This window comes from Protopterus annectens, chromosome 2.part1 (assembly GCF_019279795.1).
Source record: "Protopterus annectens isolate FY-2018-M chromosome 2.part1, PAN1.0, whole genome shotgun sequence".
In the NCBI taxonomy this organism is placed as follows: Eukaryota; Metazoa; Chordata; order Ceratodontiformes; family Protopteridae; genus Protopterus; species Protopterus annectens.
The window spans coordinates 1234020871-1234034119 of record NC_056729.1 but is presented as its reverse complement, the minus strand read 5'-3'; the positions used below and the strand labels follow the sequence as shown (position 1 = coordinate 1234034119).

At 42.6% G+C, this 13249-nt stretch overlaps 1 protein-coding gene across 1 annotated transcript in view; it reads left to right on the top strand.

Annotated features, from left to right (window-relative positions):
- The window catches only part of ITSN2 (intersectin 2), a 3295579-nt gene that overhangs the window by 523110 nt on the left and 2759220 nt on the right, over nt 1-13249 (top strand). The window contains exon 9 of the mRNA XM_044063555.1: nt 8802-9064. Coding sequence (XP_043919490.1) covers nt 8802-9064 — 263 coding nt within the window. The remainder of the gene's footprint in view (nt 1-8801; nt 9065-13249) is intronic.

Below are 13249 nucleotides of genomic sequence, written 5' to 3'. Positions count from 1 at the left end.
TCCTATTTCTTTGGAACCGTAGCTTTCTCTGCCTCGAGGCAGGGATGCCTTTGAGGTCATGCGGAGTGTGCTGTCCCCCATGTCAGCTCCACTACCAGCCCCACCGGCTCCGTCCCCCGTAGTGTCTGCGCCAACCTCTGCTCCTCCTCCAGACCCCAGGCATAGGGAACCGATGCTCCAGGACACCCAATTGGGTGTTCCTTCATCTTTCGAGGCCTCCCCTGATCACTCAGAGGAGCCCCCTCGGAAGAAGAGGTGCAAGAGGAAACACATTGACTCCCCTGAGTCTGACACTTCTGATACAGACTTAGATGAATCGGAAGGGTCCCCGAGATCCCCCTCCGAAGATGTTTCCTTCTCGGACATCCTAGAAATGCTTAGGCAGTGGGGAAACTGGAATCCCCTAGCCCCTACCGAGGATGAGTCTGTATTCCTGTACGCTTTCGGTTCCCGATCTTCCACCTCCTGGGTTTCTCCGTCTTTCAACTCACTTATGTCTGTAGTGGCTCAAAAGGCTTGGTCAGCTCCGGACACAGTGGAACCAACTCTGAGGAGACCTGGTAGACATATTACAGCTCCCCAGGATAAGCAATTCCTTTCTAAAGGTGTACCCGTTGATGCCATGGTGGTAGCAGCATCCACCAAAAAAGAGTTAGCAGCGACCTCTTCATCTGTTCATCCTCCTAACAAGGCATCTAGGATGATGGACAGGTACAGAAAGTGAATGTTTGCTTCAGCGACCTTCTTCTTGAGGTCCCTGAGCTATCTGTCATTTTATTCGCCTTCAAAGGGATCTCCTTAAAGAGCTTGGAGATACCCTTCAAGATCCTACAGCTGAGGGAGTACAAGCCAAAGTAGCTTCCCAGCTAGCGACACTTAATTCTGTAGTTAACTCCTCCATGAGTCTAATTTCCTATGCAGCCGATGGAGCATTTAGAGCCGCGGGCATGGGTGTGGCCCTTAGGAGGCATGCATGGATGTGGCTGTGTCACTTTGCGGAACCCTTTTGAGCGTCCTTCACCAATACCCCCTCTGATGGCTCCTTTCTCTTTGGGCCACAGGTGAAAGACACGTTGACTAGGTGTGAGCAAGAAGGCAAGATTCTCTCTGCCATGGGAGTCTGTTTTTCCACTCCCTCTAGACCTTACCCCAAGGGTCAGAAGAGTGGGAAGATGTGGTTCCATAAATCTCAGGGATCCTTACCTGACACACGTAGTGATTTCTCCTCCAGAGGCAGAGGGGGAAACAATAATAATAAACGCCACCCTCATGGCAGAGGGGGTCCGGAGAACCAGGGTAACGGAGAATCTTTCTCTGATAAGTCCTTCCAGCATCCCTGAAGGGTTGCCCAGCTGCTCACCTCTGGAGGCAGTCGGGGGAAGACTTTCACTGTACCCAAAAGCCTGGCAAAATTTAACAAGAGACAGATGGGGTACGGTCCATTATATCTAGAGGTTACAAAATTCCCTTCCATCAATCCCCCTTACAGTCAAAGATGACCCTTCCAGATGTTCCACCCAGTCTGAAAGAGCAAGCAGTAATAGAAGTTTCAAAACTGCTAGAAAAAAGAGCCATTCAGGAAATCCCTGCAGACCAGCACGGATCCAGAACTTACTCAAGGTTCTTTTTGGTACCAAAAAAGACAGGGGACTGGAGACCAATTCTGTATCTCAGCAGACTAAACAAGTCTGTACAAAGAACAAAGTTTCGGATGGTCACACTACAGTCCATTCTACCCTTCCTGGGTCAGGACAATTGAATGTGCTCGACAGATCATCAGGACGCATACTACCATATCAAGATGGACAGACGCTCCAGAAGATTTCTTTGCTTTCGGGTGGGGGCCAGTCATTACCAGTTCAGAGCTCTGCCCTTTGGTCTCACCATAGCCCCCAGGGTGTTCACCAAATTTATTGCAGTGGTCACGGCTCACCTGAGACGTCAAGGATTCCAAGTGTTTCCATATCTAGATGACTGGCTCCTCACTGCTACCACCAGGCATCAACTCCTACGAGCGCTGGATTTTACAATCACATCTTGCACCCGGCTAGGTATTACAATAAATTTTGAAAAATCTGCCTTGTTGCCCTGTCTATCGCTTACATAGGAGCAGACTTAAACACAAGGGATATGTTTGCATGGTTGCCACTGGAAAGAGTGTCCACAATTCGTCAACAAGTGCAAATCCTAATGCAGAGCAAAAGGATCCAAGTCAGGTATGTCCTTCAAACTCTGGGCTCCATGGCAGCTGCCATTCTTCTACTCCCGCTAGCGAGCTTCCACATGAGAATTTTTCAGTGGCTTAATTTCACTCAGTGGTCTTTCCAAGAGCTACCCATGTCTCACATGATCCTGATCATGGAGGCATGCAAAAGACACCTTTCTTGGTGGATGGTCTCCCCACTAGTTACTCAGGGCAGACCTTTCATACAACCCCCTCCGGTAGCCACAGTGACGACAGATGCCTCCCTGATAGGGTGGGGGGGTATTATCTGGGCAGGACAGTCCAAGGCACTTAGCAACCTCACGACTACCATCTGCACATAAATATCCTAGAAATGAGAGCTGTGCTCCTAGCATTGCAAGCTCTTCAAGACTCTCTTCCTTCCGGGACCATTGCAATTCAAACAGACAACATATCAGTGGTGTGGTACATCAACAAGCAGGGCGGAACCAGATCCTACCCCCTGTGTCGAGAAGCACTCAGACTTTGGCAGTGGGCGATTTCCTCCCAACATTTTCTGATTGCGACGCACATCCCTGGGAGATCCATCGTCATAGTGGACAGGCTCAGCAGAGCTATCCTCATGCCTCACTAGTGATCTCTGAATCAGGAAGTTGCGGATTTTATTTTCCGCAAATGGGAACAGCCTTGCTGCGAACTTTTTGCCACCCCCTTCAACAGCAAATGCAGCAGCTATTTCTCCCTGGTTCCGCTTTGAGGTCACATACCCAGAGATTCTGTAGTCCACGATTGGCCTCAGGGACTTCTTTATGCTTTTCCTCTGTTTCCCCTGATACCGAAACTCATACAGAAAGCAAAATCGTTGGGTTGCAAAATGATCCTCATTGCCCCCTACTGGCCTCTACAGATAAAGTTCCCATTCCTGCACCGTTACCTTCTCGATCAGCCCTGGACTCTGGACCCAATTCCAGATGATCTGATTCACCACTCAGGCAGGTTGTATCAATCCCTCCAAACTCTCCAGCTCACAGCTTGGTAGCTCCACTTCCAACCTTAGCCAGGCTTCCCAGCATTTTCCCAGCAGTCTGTGAGATTATAGTGTCCTCTCATAAGTCTACGAGAAAAACTTATGCTAGCAAATGGAAACATGTTTCTTGTTTGGCAGAGTCTAGGAATGTGGATCCCTTCTCAGCCCCAGTCCATGAAATTCTGGAATTCCTAGCACAAGTGTTTCACTCCAGGGCCACTTCCACTACAATAGGGTACAATTAGCGGCCATTTCTAATTTTCATATTGGTTTGTCAAATTCTAACATTGTCTCATAAGCTCTGTAAAGCTTTTTTGAGAGGGACATCTCTTCTTAGACCTCCAGTGAGAGATCCCCCTCCTCCTTGGGACCTTAATTTAGTCCTAACCTCCTTAATTCTGCCTCCTTTTGAGCCAGCAGCATCCTGCTCCATCAAGTTCCTATCTTGGAAGACACTCTTTCTGGTAGCTATCACTTCAGCTAGGCGTGTCTCAGAACTTCAAGCACTATGTGTTCGTCCTCCCTACCTGGTGTTTCACAAGGACAGAGTTGCTCTGAGGACTAATCCTTCGTTTCTTCCTAAAGTCTGCTCAGAAAATAATTTAAACCAATCTATAGATCTCCCTGTGTTCTTCCCAAGTCATAGCAACAAGGCAGAGTACAAGCTTCACCAATTGGAAGTTAATAGACAATTGTGTTTTTACCTACATAGAACTAAAGAAATAAGAAAGTCAGACCAATTATTTCTTTCTTATGCCTTAAACAAGCAAGGTCTCCTAGTTTCCAGGGCGACCTTATCCAGATGGTTGTCCCATACTATTAACTTTATTTACCAGTTAAGGAACAGAGAGTTATCAATTAAACCGAAAGGTCATTCTACTAGGGCATTAGCCACCTCCATAGCTTTTCCGTCTAGGTTGCCCATGGATTCCATCTGTGCAGCTGTCACGTGGACAAACCCTCATACCTTTATTTCTCATTACAAGGTGGATATGGTCTCCTGGAGCAGAGATGACTTTGGTTCCACTGTTTTGAAGACTCTGTTCCACTGAGCAACCCAGGGTGTTAGGTGCTAGGGACGCTGTCCCAAACAGTAAGAATGAAGGCGAGATAGACAACTTAACATTAAGAAGTTATGTACCTACCATAACGTTCCATGTTAGTTGTCTTCATCTTGCCTTCTTTCTTGTGTCTCTCCGTCTGTCCCCTGTCCTAGTGGATCGAGAGGAGTCCCTTTTTTCACTGGCTGAGTATTCTTTTATTGTTATTCTTCTGGCTAGGTCTTCCTAACCTTTTCTAGATATTAGAATGCATGTAACAACCAGTTTTTTGATAACTGGTTTCTCTCTCATTATGTCTGGATTAGCTATTTCAAACGATATCTGGGTAGCTATCGCTAGGCATCATGGGATAAGGGGTAGCCTCGAGCCAGTAAACAGCTCTCGGGCTATTGAAGATGGCCAAGTCTGAGCAGAGGATCGGCTCCGATCCCAAACAGTAAGAAAGAAGGCGAGATGAAGACAACTAACATGGAACATTATGGTAGGTTCATAACTTCTTATTTCCAGTTACCTCTTTTTTCCCATTGTAGCTCCAACATTTGCCACATTTACCTGAGGAAAAATTCTTTGGAGTCTGCTTGGGGTATAAAAATACCTATGCAAAGACTTCCAAGCAAAAATCCTAGATCTTGTAGACCTTGTTGCATGTTTGAGAGCCGTACATAGTCCTCCCATTGCTTCTTTGTCAATTGCTTATCCAATCTTCCTTCTGAGTCTTTTCTAACCTCCTCTGATTGATTCCTAAAGTTATCATGCAATACTTTATATACCGTTCTAATTATTCCTTTTTGTATCAGCAACTTCTGTTCTAGATTCAACTAAAATTCTACCAGAGCAGGTCTTTTAAGGATTCCCTTATCCCTTTCTCTTTGACTATACTCTATCGATCTCTGATAGGGAAGCCAGTCTCTAGCCTGCCGCCCAAATGACTTCTGGTCTTCTTACCATTCTGTTATCCTTCACTCGCTATTTATTTGCTCCCAATATCTTGGTTTCATTGGCAGTTTTCTCCAGTAAATTCCAGCCCCGTCTTGCTTTTTCCCTGTACCCCTAATTGCAGTCATCCCTATTGGCAGAATCTCCTTTCTTTGTTCTCATGTTGCTTTTATTCTCGAATACGTTCTGCTGCTTTATGAACATAATATTGTGTATGGCTATAGTTATTCTGCTTAAGGGCATGCTTCGAAAATAACGTTGTCTCCTTATTTCTTGAAACCCCCCCCTCCCATTTCATCATCCCTTTCCACTCTGAATTGTAAATTTCTACTTGTCTTATGTGTATGAGCCTTAACTGTATAGCTCTAAAATGTCTCTTCAAATCGGGTAATCCTATTGAAAGAATCAACTTTTTCTATTTGGTGCTTGCCCTCTTCCCCTCCCAGATAAAATTTCAACCGTTTATTAATTACTGTCCACAGCTTCTCCTGTGGATGATAAAAATGACTGACCTGTATATAAAACTAAAGGGACAAAAACATCTTCACTGCTTGTATCTTGCTCTCCATATCCATAAACAAGAGCTTCCAGTTTCTCAGTTTTTGTATTATCTTTGTTTAGTCTATTCCCACATATCCTTAGCTGCCGTAACAGAATCCTTTTTACCCATACTCCTAAATACTTCATTTTATTGTGTCCCTGTTAAATATTTCCATTTGTGCTTTTTCTTGATTTCCACATTCCTCTGTTTTACACAAATTTTCATAACATTTCCAAAATATCTCTTAATACCTCTTGAGGATCTGTGGTCATTCTTCTTGTTAAAGACTGTTTAGCAACAGCCCTTTCTACTTTCTGTTGTCTAAGTCATTGTGCTCTGGAGTTATCAGAAAATCTTTGCTTAGCAGCATTCTTTCTAAACTCATGCAGATTATCCAGATACCCCGTCATTTTCTCTTTTGCATCTCTTGTTCTTCTGTGAGGTTATCCTTATTCTGCAGTTACTTTGTCAGCTCCTCTAAATAATTTTTGTTAGTTCTTAAGCGCATCTTTTTCTTTTATTATTACCATTTTAAACCCTACTTTCAGTTTATCCCACTCCCTAGCTATCACATCTGAAGAAATTTCTGTCTTCCTTAATAACTCATGAGTAATTTCCACTATCCGTTCTTTAAATTCCTTTTTTTAACAGGTAGTTGGAGATGCACCACTGTCTCATTTTTACTTCATTACCCTGCATTTCTGTCTTAGTTGTTATTGGTGTGTGATCTGAAATAGTTATTGGGTGCATGTTGAAGCTTTCAATTAAATGCATATGTTCTTAAGAAATACATTTTCTTTCTAGTCTAACCCAATTATTCTACATTGTGGAGTAATATGTAAATTCTTTCCAAGTTCCTGATACTGTATTCACATCTTCCATACCAAAGATTTTGATAAATTTCTACCTTCTATTGTTATAATTTCCCTTCTAGGTCCCCAGGTACATCTTCGCTATTTTAAATCAAATTCCAGTCCCCACTTATAAGTAACATTGCCTATTATAAGGTGATTATTTTTCCCAAAATGTTTTAAGCTCCCTTGTCAGTAGCCCCATACTACCACAAATCTACAGTTATCTTTCTTCCTCTTCTGTCACTATTGGAGCTCCTCTGGCCTCCATATTAAGCTGAATATCTGTCCTGAAATCCTTTATCAAATTCTCATGCTCACTTCTTTCCAAATGCGTCTCCTGTAGCTTATTTGTACTCTACATTTCTTAATATAATTAAATATTCATACTTTTTTTTCTATACCTGTGAGGCCATTCTTCTTCTTCTTCTTTCGGCTTTTTCCCGGTTAGGGGTTGCCACAGTGGATCACCTTGTCCGCACATTGAATGGCAGTGGAGTTTTACAGTGTCGAGTTGCCAGCCCGGCGCCCAACCTTCCACAGAAGGCACACTCAACCGCACACCTAGGGCCAATTTAGAGTGTCCAATCCACCTGCAGCATGTCTTTGGGATGTGGGAGGAAACCGGAGCACCCGGAGGAAACCCACGCGACCACAGGGAGGACATGCAGACTCCACACAGAAGGCACCCCAGCCGAGGATCGAACTGGAGAACCTCTTGCTGTGAGGCGGCAATGCTAACCACTGCACCACCGTGGCCGCCCTTACCTGTGAGGCCATTCACATCCTAAAATAATATGAATAATGTAGCAGTCATGATAAGAAGTTATCATTCCCACCTATTTTATATAGATATATATATATATATATATATATATGTATGTACATATGACAGCCTTCTTAAATGTCGGTTTCCAGCTTTTGTGTTGCATGCACCTGCTAATGTTTGGCAGGTTGATGTTTTGTACAGTTGTTTTTTTTGTCTTCTCCATTTGAACCTATGTCATATTTTACAAGACTTTTTGTTTTACTGAAAACCCTCAACCAAACAAAAAAAAAAAGATGCCACCCCTGTAACTTACTAACGTAAGACAAACACACAAAACTATGCACATCTAATGAAGTTTAACCTTCCTGATAGGAACAGTTGTCCCAAATCAACAGCTGCAACCACAGGCATTACCTAACCTAGAACTACGGGTATGCATGCTAAGGCACGTTACAGTCTGATCCTTCTTATACAAATTGTTTTGTTTTCTTGTCTTAGCATTATTCCCATCCCAGATGTGAAAAGCAGTGTGTATGGTTTCAGAAAACATTAACTCTTGCACTTAAGAAAAAGTGCACATGGACTGACCAGGGAAGAGATCCTTCTGCTCATTTCTAAAACTGATATTCCCTTCAAGCAATCCTTACCTTCCCCACCAAAACATGGGTAGTAGTTTCCCTGGTCTCAGGCAAGGAAGTCACACTGCCTAGTGTGTGCATCTAAGTGCGTTCATCTCTTCAGGAGAGGGTGAGTAGGGCATGCCAACTAACTCATCTCTTAACCCTGCTTAGCTTTTTCATTTCCAGGGCCACGTATTAAACATGTTCATCTGGGTCACAGTTAGGGCTCTGTGTCTGTGCTTCTAGCCTTTATTGTAGTCCAGTCCCTTATTTACTCATAATGAGTTCCTTCTCTGTATTAACCGATTTAAGGTTTTATTTTTAAATGTTTTGCATCACTTCCATCATTGGGTACCTCTTTGCCTGTTAATTTTTATTTATATTCATTTTTTAATTAAGCATGCTTGCAGCCAGATGGTTTGCATTGAGAGATTAATGTTTTACATTAAAATCTGAAAAAGTTGTGCATATTGTTTGTTTTACCTTAATGGCATTTCCTATTCTTTCTGTTGAATGTTTGAGATGTACCAAAGTGCAGGTGTTACATTTTACACAGAGGCGCCCAAGTACTATTTTATTGATGAAACTTAGAGTTTTGTTACTTTTTTTTATTATTATAAACCATGGAATATTCTGTAGCAATATGAAGTTTTACAGAGTAGTACAGATTTTTTTTTCTCTTTAAAACAACTTTTTAATAATGTTTAAATTTTGCTGGCACAACATCCTTTATTTCTGAACTGTTGTTACAGCATCTGAAAGAACCTAATGTGATAAACTAAGTTGATGAAAGAGCATTAATTTATTTCAGCTACATTTGAAGACAAATGGAAACAGAACTATGAAAGGGGGAACATGGAACTGGAAAAGAGGCGCCAGGCACTACTGGAACAGCAACAGAGGGAAGCTGAAAGACTAGCACAAAAAGCTAAGGAGGAGCAAGAACGAAGGGAAAGAGAGTTACAAGAACAGGAGAGGAAAAAACAGTTGGAGTTGGAGAAGCGTCTAGAGCAGCAAAGGGAATTGGAGAGACAAAAGGAAGAAGAAAGGAGAAAGGAAATTGAGCGACGTGAGGTTTGTGATTTGTTTTTCATTCAATATTCTGTATGCTATTTGTTTGACACATTTAGCTGGAATGGTGGATATCTTAACTAAACTACATCAAAATGCAGTGAAGTTGATTGTACTTCTAAAGCATGAGAGTACATAATTATTAGTTGTATTGTAGCTGGACTTTTTTTATTAATAATTTTAAAAAAGGAAACTGTAGAGAGAACCACCCTGTAGAGAAACTAGGAAATTCATTCTAGCATAAATATGTGAGGCACCGCAGGATCAATCAAAAGGTGTTAAGTTAATAGCCAGCTTAACAGACTGATGAAAATAATTGCTTGGTTGAAACTGATTAATAACTAAGATATAGAAAATAAGAGTTCTTATACATTTTTAGTTAAAGTCGCACCCATTTCTAAGGACTATCACCATAGGTCTCTGATCTTGGGTGTTGTCATTCTTGTTTATGATGACTTTCATTATCACCAGGACAAATTGCATTGTCCGTTAGACTTTCAGACAGAGTTTATAATATCAAAGTATACTTTTAAATAAGTATTAGAATGCATATCAAGCGTTGTACAAATCTGCACTACAGAATGCATCTTAAAAATCACATTACTGTGATTTTACATAATCTGTAAATTAGAATGAGTAGTAATTTTACACTATAAAGTCAAATCTAACACATGATTTGTATTAATGCTACTGCTGTTTGAACATAATATGCTGACATTATTAAAACAGAATTTCTTTCTATGTTAAAAGTAGCTTTTTAAATAAATATGGTATGTATTTTGATATTGATGCGATTTTTATCCAAGCTGTACATAAAACTACATACGAAAAATAAAACTGATATTAATGTATCAGACCAAGGGTGTAACCATTTCCAGTCAGAGTATGTCTGCAACTGTTTGAATTAGTGGCTCAGGCAACAGATACACAACTTGCAAAACTATATATTTAGTAGCAGGAACACCTGAAAGTAACATATACATATTAAATATTTAGGGGCAACATTCTGAACAGATCTGTCAGTGTTTCTAAATGCCAAATGGATTAGGGTAGAAAAATAAGAGTCTGTACGTATGAAATAGAATTTTCTGGCTAAAATCTTGGAGCTAATGACTCCTATAAATAGTTAACACCTTAAAAGTTCTCTTATCAGCAGGACCCAGTGATTCTGTACAAGTTTGTTTAAGGTATCCCTATCTCCACTTTTAATTTACAAAATTTGGCTAAGAAAACAGAATGGATATATTCATGTAAGAGATCAAATACACTGTATTGAAAAAATAAAAACAAGTGTTCTGAATTTCTATAAATTCAAATGTGAGATTGAGATGATCTGGTCATAACTTAGTTTGTGACCTGTTTAGGTAAGTATACATATCTCTCTGTCTCATGAGTTCAATACAAAAGGGAAAAAAAACTGAGTAAGTTTAAAATGCATTTCAGACTCTTGGTTTCGGTAGTCTGGAAACATCTATGTCTTAAGTTAACATTAAACAAACAGCTGTAATTGTTATTGAAACTGCCATTCTAGTCAGAACATTGAGCAAAATACAAAAAATAACTTATTGTGATCATTGTTCATTTTAGAGGAGGGAGAGTAAGGGATGAGCATATTTTAATTTAATAATATATAATTATCAAATATGTAAGACCATGATTCTCCAAGCCTGAGCACTGTTCTGCCCACATGAGAGTGTGTGTGTTCATAGGTTAGGTGCTAGGTTATCTGCCCGAAGGCATTTATAAGCCTAGCTGGAAAGTGTTGGCTTTCGCCGCCCCCTTAGATTAGTTCCCTGTGCCTCTGTCCAGCAGAGCCATTGAAGTGATCCCCGGGGTATACTTTGTTTCCCATCCACTCGTCAAGGTTTCTCTTGAAGATGGTTATGGAGGAGCTCTGCCTAATGTAGATTGGAATCCTGTTCCAGAGCATGGGAAGTCTCTGGGACAGGAATCTATATCCTTCCAGCACGTCCTATTTATTGTTGTGGTGAGGTTTAGATCCCTAGAGCATGTGGCTCAAGGGGATATGGTTTTCTTTAGGTGGAGCATGTTCATCAATTCTGGGTTGGACATGGCCTTGTATGTCAGGCAGAGATCAGCTCTGAGTAGGCGGTATGCAACCAAGTGCAGCTAGAGTTTCTTCAGTCGAGCTGCATAGGGCATCTGTTTGAGGTCATTGAACTTTTTGGTGAGGTACTTCTGTGGTCTTTCCAGCTGTTGCAGGTGTCTTGTAAGGTACATCCCAAGTGGCGCGTTGTACTACATGATGGGTCTGATGAGTGATGCGTAGAGGGGTATAATGACCTCCTTTGATCTGGATGCAAACCCTTTTGTGATTAGGTGGGCCACATAGAAGGATTTCTAACCACTTTGGCAATGTGATTGTCAAAAGAGAGGTTACTATCTACTTGGGTCCCCAGATCCCTTATTACGTCTTCCGTATTTAGGGGGCTACCACCTATGTGGTAGTTTGTGGGTACTATGTTTTTTCCAAAGGGGATGACTGTGCACATTTTGGCATTTGTCTGCGAACTTGGTCAGCCATAGTCCTCCTGTGCTTACCTGTACCTCTGAGAAGTATATGCCGAACAGGAGGGTTCATAGGACTGAGCCCTGGGGAACGCCACTTGTAACTGGTTTAGAGTCAGACCTAGCTCCTTCAACTCTTACCATGTTGGTTCTGTCCCATGAGCCAGTTGGCAACCCATCTTGTGACGTAGGGTTTATGTTCAGCCTGATGAGGTTGTCTGTAATACCTGAATGGGGAATGGTGTTGAAGGCCTTTGCGAGGTCTAGGTAGGCTGTGTGGACCACCTTTCCCTCGTCTATGGCCTCGGCAACTGTCTCAAAAAAGTCCACCAGGTTTAGGAGGCATGATCTGCCCTTAAAGCTGAACTGGGTAGGGTCCAGTGTTTGGAGGTTCCCAATGTCTCTGCTAATGAGATCCATGATGATGTGCTCCATAGCCCTGCAGACCAAGCTAGTCAGGCTTATAGGGTGCTAGTTCCCGGGGTCTGTTGTGGCTCCACCTTTGTGGAGTGGAGTAAACATTGCTGTGCGCCACTCTAGGGGCACGTAGCCTGTGGAGAGGCTGAGTTTGAATAGTGTGTTTAGGTGAGGGGTTAGTTCATCTTTGAGCTGGTGTAGGACACTGCCTGAGACACCGTCCAGTCCCATTGGTGCTGTGTTTTTGGCTTTGGAGAGGGCTGATGTTCATTGTGTTACCCTGCTGCAGTCATCACCCTTGGGTTATCCTGCCGTCAGGCGGTCCCACAGTCGGCCCGAATTCCAAAGTCTTGGTCCGGCGTCGGTTGCTGTCGCTTCCTCCCTGGCATCAGTGCGCCAGGGGTATATAAGAGGGATCCGACGCCATTTTCTTCTGTCTTTCTTGCAGCTCAGTGCCCGAAGCAGAAGCAGTTCGCAAGTGCCGTTCGGCCGACACCTGAGATTTTCGAATCGAGTTTCAGTCCAAAGTCTTCAAAGCTAAGTACCCCATTGGGGGAACCTTTTCTTGCCTCAGTCCGATGTCGGAAAAAGTTAACAATTGCATTTCTTGTGGAAGCAAATACCTCGTATGGACCTTCATTCTTTTTGTATACCTTGCCTAGGGCCAGACGACGACGTCACTGGTTGTCTGTTTTGTGCTAGGTTCAATAAGCGAACTATTAAGCGACGCTTTGATTTCGCACAACACTACTTCGGTAGGAAATTTAATTACACTATGCCATCGGATCAACCGACTACCGGCGTGCATAAAAATGCAAAGATAAAGAAAGGCAGCCTAGATCCAAGCCAGACTCCGAGCCTTCGGCTTGGCCGGTCGCCAGTTCTCCGGTTTTCAGTGAGGCACCTACGCAGCCCCTGGCTACCGCTGAATTGGAGCCCAGACCGCTTCGGATTCTCCATCAGAGAGTTCTAGGCCGACGCAGCCATTTTCTTTAGGCCCTACCGATGACATTGCAGTCAGAGAAGCCGGTGATGTAGAAACACCTTCGGTTTCTGAAGGTGTCTTCAGACCGACTTCTCTCACCATAAAATCTTATGCTAAGCTTAAGACTCCTCTAAAACCAAAAAAGACTACTCTTCAGTCTCCAGGTCAAGGCCCTATGCCTAAGAAACAGATGCTTAAAATGGCTGAAGATTTAATTTCTTTGATCAGGGGTTCCCAACCCCCCTGACAAAAGGCCT